This window comes from Psittacula echo (genome assembly GCF_963264785.1).
Source record: "Psittacula echo genome assembly, chromosome: 4".
Lineage (NCBI taxonomy): Eukaryota > Metazoa > Chordata > Aves > Psittaciformes > Psittacidae > Psittacula > Psittacula echo.
Window position 1 is genome coordinate 92331924 of NC_137738.1, and position 18542 is coordinate 92350465.

General features: G+C 46.3%; 1 protein-coding gene across 1 annotated transcript; it reads left to right on the forward strand.

Annotated features, from left to right (window-relative positions):
* The first annotated feature begins 15822 nt into the window (after nt 1-15822).
* Nucleotides 15823-17994, forward strand: ID2 (inhibitor of DNA binding 2). Its single transcript, XM_080614497.1, has 3 exons — nt 15823-16327; nt 16579-16643; nt 17320-17994. The coding sequence occupies exons 1-2, from the start codon at nt 15980-15982 to the stop codon at nt 16633-16635; spliced, it is 405 nt and encodes a 134-aa protein (XP_080470623.1). The 5' UTR covers nt 15823-15979; the 3' UTR covers nt 16636-16643; nt 17320-17994.
* The last annotated feature ends 548 nt before the right edge of the window (nt 17995-18542 follow it).

Here is an 18542-nt window from a genome sequence, read left to right on the forward strand (position 1 = left end):
TAGAAATCCTCCACAAAAATATGTAAGAAGATCTTAAGACACATCTCTCTTAAGTTTCATGGGACATAGTAGACCTCTGAGAGACAGCAGAAGAGTCACCATAGTTTTGGTGGTTTGAGGGGGATGAACGTCCAATGCACACTCAACCTTTATAATTGTTCTATATTTTCAAGGATTATTTTAGTAGAAAAATGACTGGAAATCTTTTTAAAAGAGTCTGGAAAGCCTAAACATTTTCAGAAGCACACAAACACAGGGAGTCAACACATCTGTATGAAGTGTCTCAACTGAACTCCAAAAACATTGCTTTTGAACGAGTAACTCTGGAAGACTTCACTACAGTCATCTGGACTTTGTAAGAGACTGAAATATAATTCCTGCCACTAACACTGTGTGACTGCACTGCAGTGGATGCTGCTGCAAAAGGTCTTCTGGATGCTTACAGAGAATAGAAAGGTGCATTCTGGAAAAACAGAAAAATCTTGCAAACCAGATTTTCTGGGCAGTAAAGCCTACAACCCTGCCGGAGATATTCAGGAGTAAAAGTAGCCTTTGAACTGTACTTTATATGCAGCAGGTTGCTGTCGATAAGCCTCAAATGGGAAAGCAGTGACAGATCAGGCAGCTTCTTGTCTAGCTAGAAAAGTATCTCAACTGCTTTTGGGCAAAAGAGATCCCCAGTTCTGTTTCTCATTGGAATTGATTCCTCACAATTAAGGCTAATCCTTCATTTGATGTTTACTCAGTTTATTGCCTTTCTGCACTTTACACTGTCCACATCTGGCATTATGCTTTGCATTTATTCTAGCCAATATACATTTATTCATCAGCTGTGTTTGTTCTAGCTATGGTTGAGATGGAAATTTCATTTTAAGTCTCAACATGCATTGATGGATACATTACCTTTCAGGTGAACCTTTTCATGCCTATTCTCAGGACAGAACTTCCTTTTTTTTTTCTGCAAGTTGGTCCCTTTCAAACCTGTCACATTTAGATGTGACAACACGTCATTTTAACAGAAATGCTTTTCGATATGAAGTGCTTTTTATTTCTGCCTTTGAGGCTTTCCATTTTAAAGCAACTCTGAAATTCTAGGCAGAAGTATTTCTTCAAATGTTACCATAAACGTGAAAAAGGAAGGCACAAAACCATATTTAGGAAAGGTAAGATTTGTAAGGAGAAGAAACACCACCACTCCTGTTCGTGCATGAACTCCAATGGGAGGGGGAAAGTGTGTTACTGTGAGACTGTTTGCGTCACGTTTGCATACAAACAGTTACACAGCACTGAAATGAGTCATGAAAATTCACATGGTTTCTAAAATGCAATGGTGAGCTTTCAATTCAAGATATGCAAAAATATTTACTGTTCTTATTTCAAAAGACTTTAACTTCTGTCCATTATTCCTACCTACTACAAAAGCCTATGTAACTTCACCAAATTCAGATTTTGCCAGTATTTATCTATGCAGAGCTGGATGGATATTTTTTTTTTTTTTTAAGGAAGGGTGGATTTTTTTGGTGCAATCTAACATATTTCTGATGAAATGCATCATATGTCTATCTTGTGGCCACAACATCATCTGCTTTGTTATTCCCCTTCCTAGAAACAATGCTTAAAAACAGCACTATGCAACATCTTGAAGGTTATCTGAAGTAGAGCACAGAGCAGTGCTAACACACTGACTACAGAAGGCACTGAAGAAGATACGACCCTTCTCATGAAGCTTTACTTCCTGCCTGCAGGAACCACTAAGGTGATAAACCTGCTCATTGCAAGCACACAGGCAGCCTAAAACTAGCATTCAGAGTGGGCAACAACGTCAGCTGAAGGAGCAACCGAACGGGATTTCTGGAAGCAAAAAAAAAATCAGATGAGCAAAAAGAAAGCTGGGGCAGGCTGAGGCCCGGAATGGACAGGATATATATTTATGACAAACATCTGGCAAAGGGGTAATAGTGGTATCTTATCAAGAAGTCAAAAATAAACTTAAATTCTGGTAAAAAAAGGCACTTGGCCTAAGATGCTCAAATGTGCTGTCCAGGAAAGCAAGGAAGGTGTCAGAGAGCTGGGCTTTGTGCAAAGAGAAAGATGAGAAAGAGCTACCATTTTTTGGAAGAATGCTTCAGTCCGTCCTTGCAGAGTTGTGTCAGGCAGTATGAGGATGACGGAAAACGAGTTGAGTACAGTCTTCTGTTGCTATAATGACAAATATAAAAAAACCCAAACATACAAATTAAAAACCTGAGTGCTGTTCACGTCCAAGACCCAGGAGACAAAGCAGCAGGCTTACCACAGCTTCAAGAGCTCACTCTCCATTAAAAAGGTTTATAAAAGCAAAGGTAATGTAACAAACAGCAGAAATAACAATGGATTTTTCTTTCTCCAGTACTAAGTGCAATAGCTAAACAACTCAGAAAGACAACTTGTGTTGGTAACTCTGTTCCTATACCAGCTAACCTAAGCACTTATCCATGCCATGGGTAACACTTCTATTGCTCTAGGAGAAGACATCACGTGAGGACTACAGGAACTAAGAACTGCCTGACTTCTGCATCTGTCATCCTCACAAGCTGCCTGATTTTAAAACATTAGCAAAAATGGCAAGGTAACAGCTTGTGTTTGTTCTGTCATCCCCCCACTTCAGGACCCCTGACGCACTGAGAGACAGACTGTGGGTCAGGTTCTGCTCTGCCCCGTTCTTTCTGTAGTTATTTACACCTGTACAAACTGAGTGGAAAACATGCAAAATGGTACCATTTTGTTTTGATAGTGTTTTACCCTCACTTCACAGGGGTGAGAATGAATAGACAGGGTGCAAGGCAGTGGAGAATCAGGGATTCTGTGTATTAAAAAACAGTGCAGACAGACGCAGAAAGTGTCAAACCCCATACAAAAGGACTGTTCGTGCGTTCATGCTCAGCATCTGTGATCCGGACAGTATAAACAGAAGTCAGTATCTTTGTGCTGTGGGGGGCTTATAGGGTTTTGTTTATATAAGTTAAAAATCAGCAGACCTGCAAGGCTGAATGTTGCAGGGTGCTTTGCAAACAGCAATCTCACCCGTTCACAGCATTTCAGAAGCCTCCAGAGCATACGCTGAGGAATTCCCTTATTGTTGGTAGATGGTGAAGCCTATTGTCAGATGCCTGACACTGGCTCTCTGCCACATGATGCTGGAGCCTACAGTTTTAATTAAAAACCCTAAAACAATGTGAAGAATTGCTTGTCTGAAGCTCTGATTAGCTAGGACACCTGCCCTTTCCATAAGCAGTTAGGCAAGTAATAGCAACTACGAAGGAAGCCCTCCTGCTACCCTGAAGGGTTAAGATCTGCAGCTGCACATGCAAGAAAGCCACCCCCCAAAAACCAGACCTTTGATGCTTGGAGCCAAGATGCGTTAACATATTCTGAAAGGGTGGACTCTGCATCAGTCCCCTAGTGAGGCAAGGGAGCTAAATTCACAGATGTGCAAGAGTCATGAAGAATGGAAGAAGCATGGTGGCTAAAAGCAATCTGGTAGAGCTGTGACTGAAGGAGAAGGAAGGTAACAACCAGCAGAGCTGAGAGCTTCTCTTATCTACGTCAGCTGCCAATGACAGCTGGTGATTACTAAACCGGCATTATGGCCTCGTCCTCCCCAGCAGGAAAGGGCTTGACAGCAAAACCACAGCAGAAATAACGTGAGTATGTTTCCATATAGGCTGCCTAGAAAACAATTTAACTTCCACTCTGCCTAGCTGTAATCAGCAATGCCCCACAGGCATCAGGGTCAAAGTGCATCTTAAGGAGTAATTTGAAGGAGAACGGCTGGAGAGAATTTTCCAGACCTTTGTTCCAAGCATGGAGGATAGCATGCAGGAAAGCATGAAGATATCTGGGTGGGAAAAGGACTAACGCATGGTAAAGGCTGGCACTGCTAGCAGTGCAAAGGTCACGTTCAGCAACGTGCTAAGTTAATAGAACTGGAAATAATGGGTGAAGAGTGTCCAAAGAAAGAGCAAGGTTCTTTTTTGTTTGAAGCATGGAAGATGTAATGGAGGTTAGATGCAGGTTTTCCTCTTTAGCTATCTGGTTTGTAAATTGATGGCATTTTTTGCTGTCTGGAAGAAAAAACATGTATCCTGGGATTTTATTTTGGTCTCCCTCATACTGTAAGCATGCTTGAGAACTATTAAGTTGAACAGCCACTAGTTAAGCAGTTCAAGCTGGTCTCTGACAGGTTTCCCAAGCTGCTTCTAAATGTATTTGGCAAATAAATTCCTCCTCATCTGCTAATTTCAGACTTTTAAAATAATTTAGCTCTCAAGTACATAACATAAAGTGATTATCTTGTTCTTTACAGTCTGAGGGCAGAATCTATTTAGAACCTGAGCAGGCTGGCTACATGCAAGTGGAAAGCTTTACACAAAATTCACTTGCCAACCCAGAGCAGTGAAACCAAATTCCCTCTCTGCTCTCACAGGCAACTGCTATACTACCCAACTAACAGCTACATCCCCATATACATTTACGAACACACCTGAAGCTGGATCCAAAAGCTGTCAACCGACAGGGAGAGTCTTCCTGGGTTTCACTGAATTTGCATCAGGCCCCATGTGCATAAAGCATCAAGACTACTGAGACTCCATCAAAGGAGTTTCCACAGCCTATTTTATGTCTAACCCACAGCCACCCCCATAACAGCTGATCCACGCAGACAGCCTGCTCTATTCTATACAGGAATGTACATTTGCAGCTTATACACATGCGCTCAACTCCACAAAACATTACCAAAATAGCAGAAAAGAGAGCAATTGGCACGCTGCAGACTGCTCCCTAAAACAATTCTGCAAGGTGTGTTGCTGCTCTCAGTACAGAGCAGAGAGTATCATCTCCCCAAATGGCAATGCCTTTACCAGGTTTAAAAAAGAAACATCTGCATTACAGCAAAAACCACCCAGACAACAGAAAAATTACCTAAACCTTTCCCATGACATTTGTTTTTCCTGGATGGAATCTATACAAACACTATTGAAATCAAAGTAGAAGCTCACATTAAAAAAAAAAAAAAAAGACAAAACCATTGAAGCAGAGCATGGCCACTCTGCACTAAATAATTTGTGTCTGCAAACAGACCCAAATACCCCAAAATATTCATCAGCACTTTAACGCTAGATATGTCTTTAAAGTGATGCTGGATACTACTGAAACATCCAGTACCCCAAATGATACTAAACAGATACAGGAAGAATGACTTTTCCCATCTTGTGAAACTCTTCACGATTTCAGCAGTCTTACTAGCATGCTTCAGAAGAAAATCATGAGTATTCTCCTGAATATTTTCTCAGGAAACTCTCAGAGAAGTGGTCTGATGTTTAAAAGGCCTGTCAAAAATCAAGACCTCATATTCCATTCTTCCCAGTTCAGACCATAACTCAGAATTTCCACTGTACCAGGTGAATGTCTCAAATGCCCACTTCTGGAGTGCCTCGCATGTGAGGGTTATAAGGATCTCATTGGATCAGTCCCGAACCTGTATCTCGCATAAGCTACAAAATTTATCTAGCTGGGGCTAAAATCAGCACAGTTTACTTCACAAGTTGTCCTAACAGGAGAGAGAAATATGGGAAACTTCTTCAGAAGCATTCACTTTCTGGATGGTGTGGCTTATTTTAGCTTGTCATTTCAAATGAAAGAAACATAAAGCAATGAACAGAGATCTGAAACTTTAATTCTCCCTCTCCCCTGTTCCCCTTTAATCCTTAGACTTCGTTGTTCCAGCTCCAAGTCCTCATACAGCTATGACTGGTGCTTTCCATGGTCCTCCAGCCTCAACATGCTCAAACCAACTCATCATCATCTGCCTTCTGCCCCTCTCCACCAGTTCCATCAGGTTCCTGACAGCCACCTTACTGGCTCTGCAATACCCTATGAGTTCCCAGCTGGAGAGCAGGATCTGAAAGCAATCTATGGCCCCTGAAAAGCCTTCTGGAAAGGAGACCAGAATGTCCCTTATTACAATGAACTTCTGCCACCACAGAATCATTTCCCACATTTACTGACATTTCCCCCTGTCTGTCCTGCTCTCAAAAGAGATATTCCCTTTTCAAGGAAAAAAAAAATTAAATTATAAGCTATAAGCTTAAAAGCTTAATTTTAAACCAGTGGTCACCTGTGAAACAGCTGACCAGAACATATACTGGTTAATAACTCTAGTTCTGGCTGCCAAGCTTGTGATAAATGGGACCCGTTCCTTCAGAGTGCTTGGCATTTCCATTACATGTTAGACATTTAACAACTCCCATTGACTTCCCATGTGGTAAACAGTCTTCTGACAAAAGTCTGCTTTAAATGACTTGTCCATCATCTCACAAAAAAACTTTGTGGCAGAGGCATGGATTGAATTAAGTCCTTCAGCTGGTTTATGGGAGTGTCTTGCCTCTTTCACAACCCTTTGCATACCTTCTACAATAACTAAGGCAAGGCTTCCACAGAAAACAGCCTCCCTGTGTAAGTCTCATCTATGCCACAAACAAATAAGCAGTCCTGCAATCAAAGATTACCATAGCTAACAACAGGCTGAACTATGTCGTAGAAAGGCACAGAGCTTACAGCTACAGCCATCTAGCCTAGAGATTGCACTCTGTGGCCTGTAAATCCCCAGCACTCCACAAGACCACAGCCAGAACAACTTCTCGGTATCAGTATCTGTATCAGTCACCACTCATTTTCTTGCTGCCGTCAAGTTTTTTAATTAAAATGTGTGAAGTCACACACACAAAAAAACAAAACTGGAGAATTGTTGGGGAAGTTTGAGACCACATCAAACCAGGGTGTTTAGTTAAACCATATGCCAGCTGGGCTAAGGACAGCTGGACTCCAAAGTCAAGAGAGTACTGGGGTAGATCTAGAGTCTTTTAGACTTCTGTATTAGGAAGAAATAAGTCACTACAGAAGCAACGATTTTCCCAATTGCCTGTAAACTATGTCTTGAAAGACAGGCTTAGATGTAGACATCAACCAGACACATGCCTTAAGTCAAGTGAAGTGAATCCCATCTCCAGCGCCAAGAGACCTGTAGAGCTGTGAAAGAGAGTAAGGAGCACAAAACTATTGCTACTGAAGTGAAAACAAAGCAGAGTGAGAAGGCAGGAATTCAAGAAACTGCAAGAAGTCCAAATTCTGACTGTTCAACAGAGAACAACTGAGATCCTCAGCTAGGTATAAACCAGCTGTTTTGTTCTGGTCCAAAACATTCTAAGAAGTTTGCACATCCTTTTAATGTTTTCAGACCTCTTGTCTCTGCTGGAAACAATAGCTTGAGGCCTTAAGTAATTTAATTTTGAGTCCATTCCCAATTACTTTAATGTTGCCAAATTTAAACATCTTGGGTGCACATATAGTTTCAGTATTTTGACAAAAGAAGTAGAAGGGTTTCTCAAGCATGTGTTTTGTAATAGTTGAAGGCATTCAGCCTTATGGAGCAATTGACATGAACAATGTGGCGGAATTATCTCCAAATGTATTTGTAGCTAAAAACCCATCAGGAGAACATACAACTTTAATTCCACCAAACTGTACTCTTGTTGTCCACCACTGCCTCTACAAGCTGTATTTTGCAAAAGGACTGTACGTAACCCTCTGATGACCTTTGACAAATATTAAATCATAAAAACACATAGCTTGTCTTTTCCTGCAATCATCCGTTTGCAAAGAATATATGTGCACTGAACTTCAACTAGCACAAAACCCCACTTGCACTTCTGCAATCTGGTAAGAAGCCTGGGTGACCTTTTGCTGATCTCTGTTGAAACAATGAGGTATGGATTTGGGATTTATCCTGTAGTGTACCTCAGCATTACTCCACATCATCAAAACTGAAAAACTATAGCTTTTTGAAACTGAAAATTACATGCTTATCTCTTCAGGGCTAGGATTAAAGGTGACACTTTTAAAGGCATCCAACATCCAGTTTTAGAACTTAGAGACAGATTTTTCCAGGTACGCAAGTGCATAAAATGCAATATAAACTTAGTAATATTTTCCATAGTACTTAACTTCCTTTGATTTAAATAAGCAGCCTTTCAGCTTTCTGAAGTTTCCGGTTGTAGCCTCTTTATATCTTCTGACATTTTTTATGCAGATTTTTATGCCACGGGCTCCTCTCTTAAAAATAGTATGTAGTGCCTCTAGTCACTTAGACCATCTGCAAAAGAAGTTTGCATGATGACATGTAATAGTTCCATACTGAACTTTCAGGCATCCAGCACCAGGATTCATGAGCGTGAACTAGGGGCACACATGACCTTTAGGCTCTACAGGCCTCAGAGACACATCATCCCACTGCATTTCACCCCACCTATCCATCTCCAGCCTCCCAATGGGAGGAATGACCATTGTACAGAGACAGAACTCAACTAACCAACTTCAATTACACACCAAATTTTTAAAGGCTAAAACTGGGATACGATGAATGAGAAAAATCAGTCATCTACAGTGCAATTCACCTCATTTGGCATCTATAAGTCAGGCTTCTGGTCAAAGTCAGTTGTCCAGCTTCTGCTGAGAACACTGGCCCCCAGTGAGGAGATTCATTCCATCCGAAAAGAGGTGTTGAACAGGCACAAAATGAATCACTCTTTGCAGGTGTCTCTTTTTCTCTCTTCCCACTGACTGCAGAGAGACACCAAACCTCCAAACAGCTGAGATAAAGTGAGATGAACCTCACCCTTGAGAATGGGTGAGTCTGCCAGGCCAGGCCCAGCATTCAGGCTTCTTGCCATTCAGGAGATGCCTTTACCCCTAAGCTACAATGTCAGGCTCCCTCTTGTTTATAATCCCTCTGGCCCTTTGAAATTTGCATCTGTTTCTTTACCATGGCAAGCTTGAACAGGATGGGTGGGTGTCCTCCACCTTAGCCTTATCTCTACTCTGGTCATGAGGGGTGCTTTGCAAGCAGAAAGGAGTTTATATCACCTCTGATGAGAAGAACATTGAATTTGAGCACTTCCAGGGCAAGTGCTCTCACGAGAAAAATTACTTATAAAAGAGCAGCAGTTCCTTTCTTTCACTCCCCCTGAACTTCCTGACAGCTACAGCTGCTGCACTTTGTGCTAAGCTCCATGCTGTCAATGTGCATTTAAGCATGATCTGAGCACACCTCCTGGACCAAGCCTCTCAAGAGATTCACACGCATACCTGTTTTGTGATTCCCAGGTGGGTCTGTGCAGGCGACAGTCACAAAGAAAGTCAGCTTAACCTAGATAACGCTCATTCTGGGCCTATAATGAAGCAAAGTTTTAACAGCCTAGGAAACTTCACTGGAACTCACGTGGTTCAGCAGGACTTGAGAGGGTGCACTTGTATTTAAGATGTGTTGCATAGTTTGCTAAGCTGCACTCCCAGTATCCAAACCCTGAGTGCAATTATGCTGTCCCGATCACAGAAAAGTTTGCCTCTACATATTAGTGAAAAAGGATTGAAAATACTGCGCTGTCCTAACATAACCAACAACAATAGCTTTGGTAAAGCACTAAACCAGCACTGCCTGCTACAAGGCTTTCCAACACACAACAGAGAGAAATCTACCTGAAGTGAACAGGAAGCCAAGATCACAGATTCACCAACAATCAGAAGACAGTCTCACTACAGACTCCATTTCTTCGCTATGTTCATGAAACATTATTACTAAGCTAGAACACAGAGCACACTATACAAACACATCTATACTCAAAATTATAATAATTTTACAATTTGAAGGAGGGGGGTGTGTGTTTAAAACCATACCTGGAACAGATTTTCAAAACCTTCTCCCACCAATCCAATTCCTCATCCCTCCTTTTTCCAGGGAAATTAAGCCAGGCATTTTGTGATCTCATTCCTACAGTCCTGTACCTAAAAATCAAAGATAGGCCAAAGTCGGAGACTGAAGGGAGTAGGCCCAGCCATATGGATAACTAACAAAAAGAAGCAGAAGCTTATTTTTTATTCCTTGGTTTATTCCTTACCGCATGAGAGGTACCACCAGTAACTTCCTGCCTGGTCTCTCTTCCTGTTCTATTCTAAATGGATTTTTCAGCAAAATTGCTGGGGAGTGCAAAATTTGCAACATTTTAGACCTATACGAATTAAAAGGTATCACTAGAAAAGCTACGGTAGATGAAAACCATCTGCTATGTAAGCTATGCACTAAGAAGTGAACTTGCTTGATCCCATAACATAGAGATCCCATAACTTGCAAGATCCCATAACCTAACTGGTTCACTTCTAGAAGACATGCTACATAATTAAAACACAGACCTTGCATTAATAAAATAGTTCAAGATCTTTAAAAATAAATGTTTCTGCTTTAGAGTAAAAATGTACGAGTTAATACACGGATTTAATACACCGCACACCAGGAACACTTACTATGCCAGAGAGATAGATGCTGCCTCCAGAAAGATTTAATGGCAGTTTTCTTCAAGTAGCATCAGGTAAGAAACAGCCCTTTGCAGATGGCAGTTTATGTAGAAATGCCTTCAGGGCACTGGTCCTACTTACAGGAACAAGAAATCCTACAAAAGACAAGAAAATATTAGAACTGAAGTGTCTGACCTTGGACTTAATACAAATGTCCCAGCAAAGCCCCACAATTCAGGTAGAAACACCCCTCTTTGCAAGGGTGGTGCCAGAAAATGCAGTCTGAGTAAAAGGCGTTCCTGCAGAACAGTAGTTTGGGAGTGTAATCACAAAATGATACACATGTCAAAACTGAATCAGAACAAAGGCCTGCCTATCCTAAAGTCCAGCACTTCTGGCAAAAACCAGACATGGAGAAAAAAAGAAAGAAAATACATGTTTTGCCACAATACTTCCCAAGCCTCCAACAACATGCAGCTTGGGAATGTAACAGCAGCAGATGAGGGATGTTTAAAAGTGGTGGTGAAGGGAATGATACTGTAAAAAAACAACATTATTCCAAAGCACAGTGGGGGGACAGAAGATCTTACAGTTGGCAGATCCATGACATTTGCAAACATGGCTCAGAAAAGGATGGAGTTTGGAAATGGGGGTCAGAAAACACATCCATGTGTTCTGTGAAGAACAGAGGGGTTCAGAGTGGGGTAGGTGCACTCGGCTGCATGCTTGCAGCCAAATGAGGTACCTGAAATGAGGAGCAGTGACACCAGCCCTACTGTTGAGCGGTGCTGCCAGGGAGACGTGTAGAGCCCGGCCAGCAGCAGCCGGGGGTGCCAGGAAGCAGGACTCATGTTCCCAGCAGCACGGTTGTTCACAAGCAGCCCCTGCAGCAAGGAGATGTCACCTGTGTCTGCTCTGGGGCTGCTCACGCAGCTTCCCAGCCTGTGGTGCACAGCAGTGGTGTCCCACCCGTGGATCCACTCCACCCGGACCAGCACCGATGCTCTGTGAGCCACCAGCAGTGTTCACACACGGCAGAAAGCAAGGGCGTGTGGCCGAGGGCTCGTGGCTGCAGCTGTATCCCAGCCAGCCAGCACTCTTGCACTGGGGGCATGGGGACAAAGAGGGCCTGCTGCATTGCATGGAGAGGAGCGCTGGAGCAGGGGAAAGTGGAAATAAAATGTACAACAAGATAAAAAATTGCTTTCCCCCAAGGCAGCTGCGGAGCGCGATGAAACCCCCTTTCAGGCACAATCAGCCCTGAGCATCTGGGCAAGGATGAGGTGGGTGCAAAGTGCACGGAGAGGAAATGTGTCAGCTGCAGCATCTGAGAGCAGCGGAGCAAACTCAGACGGGAAATGAGCTTGCAAAGTGCACCCAACAAGATGATCGCGGGGATAAGTTGCTTCTATGGAAACTGCAGCCCGATGAACCAAAAAGCAGTTCGATCGCAAAGTTTTAACAGGAGCCGGCTCATGCCTGGTTTCAGCTCCATTCCCCACCCCCTGAAGAAAAAAAAAAAAAAAAAAAAGAAAAAAAGAAGAGAAAAAGCTGCAAAAGCTGCACAATGTGTTTCTTGTTATTGACAAAAAAAAAAAAAAAAAAAAAAAAGAAAGAAAAAAGAAATGGGGACACAGGTTTTTTCCTGTATGGGCCACATCATATTAAGCTGTAAGTTTAGTTCTGGACAAACAATCTCTTGTTGCATCTCTGGGATGGAGGTTAATGAATTCCCACAGATGATGTTGGCCAAACAGTGGTCGGCTTGTGACTTGATTTCCAGCATCATGATGTGAGGGGATCAGTATAGAAAAGCACTTTGAAGGGAAGAGGCTGCCTACAGCAGGATTGTTTCTACAAGCTAATTGTACTGAGTGCAGCTGCACAAAGCTGGATCAACAGTAATAGAAGGCGGCGCAGACTTCCTGACGCCAGCCCCGCAGAGCTCCCACCAACAGCCTGGCAATTCCAGATTGTTTTCCAGACCTTATCTCTCCCCCCAAGTGTTTTTTTGGGTTTTTTTTTTTCTTTTTTCTTTTTTTGGTTTTGTGTGTATTTTTTTTCTTTTCGCCTTTTTTTTAATTTTCTGACCGGAACAAAAGTAACAGGAAAATCCTTTGTGAAAGTAGAAAATACTTTTACAGATCGGTGCCTTTCGCATAAGTTGTAACTAAATATTTTGCACGCATTACTGTCCCGCTCTGAAGAAAGTAAAAAAAAAAAAAAAAACCCAAACTTTCTAAAACTTGTTTGCATGAGTGGGAAACGCGAAGAAAACAAAAGGAACCGGGTGGTTCTTTAAAAGCAGCCGGGTTCAGGGAGATGTTTTACCTGGTACATTGAAAACTCCTGCATCAAAACGTATTTGGACGCCCCCTTCCCCTATTCCCCATGGCGCGGGGAAGCTGGATGGTGTCAATGGCTTGGGAACGGGCCAAGTTTAACAGATTTTTCAGTCCGGCTTCATGGCTTAAATACGCGGCAATTAAACCCACTTACATTATTGTTAGATGGTTTAGGTAAGTTTCCTTAAAGCAGGGGCTCGGAGTGCATAGGGGGAAGCAATGGCCCCCCCGGAGCCCCTCAGCCCCGCCGCACGGGCTGCTCTGAGGCGGCATTAAGAAACGAGAGGTCGGACAGCCTGCCCAAAACGCGTGATTTTTCCTCCCAGAAAACACATTTTCTTTCTTTTTTGGGGGGAGTGGGTTCCACAGCACTGAGCCCCCCCTCTTTCCCCGCACCGCAGCCCGGAGCGCTCCTTCCCGCACGGGTCGCGATCGGCGCCGGGATCTCTCCCTCGTTCACCCCACACACACACCCCACGATATTGCCCGTTTTACTCGGTTCTCTCCTCATTCTGCGACACCCCCTATCACATCCCCCCCCCCCCACCCCCAGCATGGCGGGGCGTCCGGCGGCGGCCCCCGCTGCAGGTGCGCCCGGGAGCGGGAAGCGGGGCAGGGCCGCCGCCTGCCGCCGCCGCGGGCGCAGCCCCGGTCGCCATGGCAGCCGCCTGAGCGGCGCCGCCGGGCCCGGGCGGCGCGGGCGGGGGGGGCGGCGGCAGGGGCTGATGTCACGGGGCTGGCGCCGCGCAGTCCGGGCCGGCCCCGGGCGCGGGGCGGGGCGCGTCGCCCTGGGCGCGGGGGGAGCGGCGGGGGGGGTCGCCCCAGGGGTGGCCGCGCACCCCATTGCCGCCGCGGGCTGGCGCCGGGGGCCCCCCACGGCGGGGCTTGTCCTCACTCCCCCCCAGCCACGGGAGGGGAGCCCCGTGTTTGTGCTTTCAAGAGGGGTTAAGGGGGGAGCGGAGGAGAAAGCGGCGCTTTGTGCACGGCGAGTAGAGAGTCTTCTGGCCAGATGTTTGCAGCAGCGGTGCGGGGCGGGAACCGGCTGTAAAAATCCCGGCCGAGCGCCCAGGCGGACGCGGCTCTCCGGGGTACCCGCTGCCGCACGGGGGCTGCGCGCTGGGTCAGAGCCCCCGGGAGCACCACCGCAGCGGGGCTGCCGCCGCTGCCAAACCTCTCATGTGAGGGAGAGGGGTCGCTCGGGTCGCGGCCGAAGCTGTCCGCACCGCAGCGGGGTGGGGGGGTGTCGGGAGAAGCCCCCGCACACCGGTGTGCCCTAAGGCTTGCCTTCCGTCGCATAACTTCGCGGTGGCTTAAGCAGCGTGCGAAGCCTGTAATACGGAAAACCGGATTTGCTAAGGGCTGCTGTGCGGAGCCGGCCGCGCTGTCCGAGCGACAGGCAGTAACCGTAGGAGCAGTAACATACCTGTTTGTGTTGGCTATTATTACACCAAAAATAGTGTCAAAATTCCGTCCAGAGATGCATTCAGCATACGGAAACACAAGCACGGCAAAGGGCTAAAATCTGTGGCTGCAGATCAAGTATCAGATACGATAGACACGGAGATTTCAGTGGTGGAAAGGACTGAAGTCGCTCTAAGTGGTGACTTTAACCGAGTCGTTAATTGGCGGGATGGGTTTTATCATTATTATTTACTCTCTTTAACCGCACCTGGGCATTGTATTTGCCCTCCCGCAGGCTGGATGTCGGGATTCAGCCCCGGCGGTCCAGGGCGCGGGAACTCCGCCGCTCGCCCCCCCTTCCCCGGGGTGAGCACCCCGGTGTGACAGTGGCCACGACGTCCCGCGGGGAATCAGGCAGCCCAGGAACGAAGCGGAAATGGGCAAAGCCACCGACCTAGCTGCCCGCAGCTTTGTCCCAAGTATCGGGAGCGTGTGTCCTCCCGCTTCCCCAGCGCAGCGCGCATCAGCCCCGCGCCTGTCTCCCCTGAGCGGTTATGATGGACAACACTCTCCTCACGGACAGCGTGGATGTGTGCTGTCAGTACGTGCTTGCTTACAGTGACCACCAATGCCCCTTAAACATCCGGGTAGCTACTACAGAACTGCAGCGTTTTGTGTAGAATTCCATTTGTATTAATCGTATATGTATGTCCACACTGTGTGGACAGCGTGTGAGAAGAGGGACGGAAGGTCTGTCGGTACGTTACACAGGCATTAGTGTGACTATAAATAAACATAATGAGTCTAAACTCAAAAATTAAAAATAATCGAAGTTTCTTCTCCAGCTAAACACACACACACACACACATCTCTCTCCTCTCCCCTCCCCGACTTTTTCCTCTGGAATGTTTCTGGAAGATGTTTCATTGGCTGCAACCAAGAGCCGCAAAAAGTACAGCGCGTAGTAAGAGAGTATTTGCATTTGTCACCAGAAACAACCGTCGCATCTCTAGTGACAGCGCCGTGTCACCGCACCTACGGGGTGCGGACGAGTCGCCTTGCAAGGGCGATGCCTGTAAATGCGCCAAGTGCACATGTACTTAACAAGCATCAATTAACTGCGCCCACCCTCCCGCGGCGGGGGCCAGCAGCGGTGCGGCTCTGCCGGGGCTCCCGGTGCCCGCGCTCTCCGCGGCCAGGGCTGCACTCGGAGCAGTATAGCCCTCTCTACTCGACGATGCTCGCACCTGCAGCCGCTCACTCACGCTGCCGTATTTGTGACAAGTACGCACACACCCCGCTCCACAGTGTAACCCGCAGCGGGCCCCGCCGGCCCCTTGTTCCGGCGGTACCGGGTGTCCCCCACCCTCACCCCAGGCCTGCCCGCTGTGCCCTTAGGAAGCGGAGAGGCCTGCGATGGGCTCAGGGACCCGGGGCTCCGCACCGGGCCGCGCGCCAGCCGGCCGCTCACTATTTACTCCCTCAGCTGTGCGGGCCGGCCACGCCCCCTGCCGGGATTGGCTCTCCGGGCGGAAGGCCCGCGCAGCCCCCGCGCTGCCCGCCCCACCAGTGAGGGCGCCCCGGGGTGATGGACGTGCCGCCGGCCGCCAATGGCAGCGAGCGCGGGCTGGGCTCGGTGGCGGCGGCCGTATAAGAGAAGGCCGCGCAACCCCGCGCCTCAGAGCGAGCTCCGGCGGCGCGCAGGGACAGGTAGCAGTGACAGCACCCGTCAGGCTGCTTGCAGGGCGATCTGTCCTATCGGCTGTCTCCGTCAGCTGCCCACCGGAGCCGTTTTCTCCGCCCGCCGGAACCGAGCTGCTCTGCTCTCTCTCCGCCCGCCTTCCAGCAGCATGAAAGCCTTCAGCCCGGTGCGGTCCGTCAGGAAAAACGGCCTCTCGGAGCACAACCTGGGCATCTCACGGAGCAAGACTCCCGTGGATGACCCCATGAGCCTGCTGTACAACATGAATGACTGCTACTCCAAGCTGAAGGAGCTGGTGCCCAGCATCCCACAGAACAAAAAAGTGAGCAAGATGGAAATCCTGCAGCACGTTATCGACTACATCCTGGACCTGCAGATCGCCCTGGACTCGCACCCCAGCATCGTCAGCCTGCACCACCAGAGACCTGGGCAAAACCCTTCCTCCAGAACTCCTCTGACCACCCTAAACACAGATATCAGCATTCTCTCGCTCCAGGTAAGTGCTCTCCACCGAGACCCCGGCTCCTGCTGGCCGAGGTGGGAGCTGGTGGTGCTTGCGGCACCAGGTGCGGGTCGGTGCGGGCCAGCGCAGTGACATGGCGGTCCCCTCTGCCCTCCCCTGGGTCCCCAGCCCGGCTTGCCGCGAGTGAAACTCTCCATGCGCCGGGACCCTGTTCTCCCCGCTTCCCCGAGTGCGTGGGCACCTCGCCCCCCGTGACTTACCCCTCTGCCGTTTTCTTCTCATAGGCGTCTGAGTTCCCCTCAGAGCTCATGTCGAGCGACAGCAAAGCTCTTTGTGGCTGAATCAAACGGTGAGTGCGGCGCATCTCGTTTCTAAACTTCAAGCAAAAAGTGCTTTCCTGGGGAGCGGGGGGCGTGATGGTTACTTCCAAAAATCGGTTCTAAAAGTTGATTAGGAGATGCGGTTATAATCGGTAAAAAATAAGCCGAATAACTGAGCTTCGTAGTCCGAAGTGTATTTCGTTGCCGAGGTTGAGGCAGCACAGGCTGCTCGGGTACTGCTCACTGCTTAATGCAGATACTCTCGTTATCTTTTCTTGGGAGTCTTGGTTTCCTGGGCCAAAGTGACTGATTAAGTTGGGAATCTTGGCACATTTCCTCAAAATTCTGTGATGTGGGATTGTCTGCGCTATCAGTTAAATGAGTGACTGCTTTTAATCAAATAATTGCTGTAAGAGGCAGACTGGCGCCTCCGAGCATTGCAGTTACAGAGATCTAAATAAAGATTGGGATGAGAATCCTCTTTCTACTCTTTTCCCCTCGAGTGTATGTTATTTTAATGTTCAACTTGCGCTCTTGAGAGCGAGTGCGTGAGCGTGTATGTGTTGCATCTGGACGCCAGCGTTTGCCCAATCTCTGAGTGTTTGGTTAAATGTTCAAACTGTGGCTTCCTCTCTGGCGCCAGTCTGTCCGGATCTCTGCCCTGTTAGCATGCTCCTAAATATGCCTCTTTTCAATCTCTTGCAGGTGTTCCACTGATGAGATTTTTTTTTTTTTTTTTTTTTTTGCACAAGAAAATGTCTACAGGAGGTTTTTTTTTCTGTTTGTTTGGTTGGGTTTTTTTGGTGCTGAATTGTTCAGCTGTATCTGGAGGGGAAAATCCACGTTCAACAAAAAGGACCTTTTAAAGTTAATGAAGAAGAAGAAAAAAAATAATCAAGATTGATCTTTATCCCCACCCCATTCTTCAACTTGGACTGAACCTAGTTATTTATGAAGAGACTCTTAAATACCCTTTCCCTAGTTGGAAGGCTTCCTTTATATACTATTCCCAACGTGGGGAGCGAAACAAAAATCTCACAAGGAGTTGCCCATTTTAAAGCAGACTTTGCCTTTTTTTCCAAAGGTGGAGCGTGAGTACCAGAAGGATCCAGTGTTCAGTTTTTTAGGGAAGTCCGTGGTCAGAAATTACCTTTTTGACACAAACCTAGGACTGAATGCTGTGTATATATTTATATATAAATATATATATATGAGTGAAACCTTGTGAACTCTTTAATTAGAGTTTTCTTGTATAGTGGCAGAAATACACATTTCTGCAAAAAGTGTAATGATGTACTTAATCATGCTAAACTTTTTATAAAAGTTTAGTTGTAAACTTAACCCTTTTTATACAAAATAAATCCAAGTGTGTTTATTGAACTGATTGCTTGCTTTATTCTTTGGGGACCAACTGCTTGCTTGCTTTGATTTGTGTTGTGGTTTTGATTATTTTTTTTTAAATACTTATACATTCTGTTATGACTTTACTGAGTAAAAATTAAAATATGTAGAGAATATAAAGAATAAAATTACCTGAAGTGAAAAATCCTTGTAACTTGGAAAGTCATTTAAGTGTACATTCCAAACTTCTAAGTGAGCTGCCTGTAAACAGTGTGAAAGGAACTAGAAAAGGAATTTATTACACAGGGGATGCTACTGCCAAAGTGTTCAGAAACATACAAAAGCAGTTAATCCTGAGACATTTCCCTGGGAGTGTTGCCTCTCTCCCACCCCTATGGATGATTCAGCTCCCAGTAGTAATGGCCCAGATCTGTTAATTTGTGTTTAGAATAATCACTGGGAATTAAGGGTTGTGGGTGGTTGTTAGTCCCCCAACCTATTACATTTCTCTAAAAAGGCTTTGAATGTGAGAGTTGGTGATGCGTTAACATGCGATCTAGAGTGATGAAGTGACTTGCATTTCCACA

What these genes read in the sequence shown, in the direction of transcription:
- ID2 (XM_080614497.1), top strand. Translation starts at nt 15,980, where the DNA reads ATGAAAGCCTTCAGCCCGGTGCGGTCCGTCAGGAAAAACGGCCTCTCG. An exon ending in TCAGCATTCTCTCGCTCCAG is followed by an intron (nt 16,328 to 16,578) that starts GTAAGTGCTCTC and finishes TTCTTCTCATAG; the next exon opens with GCGTCTGAGTTCCCCTCAGA.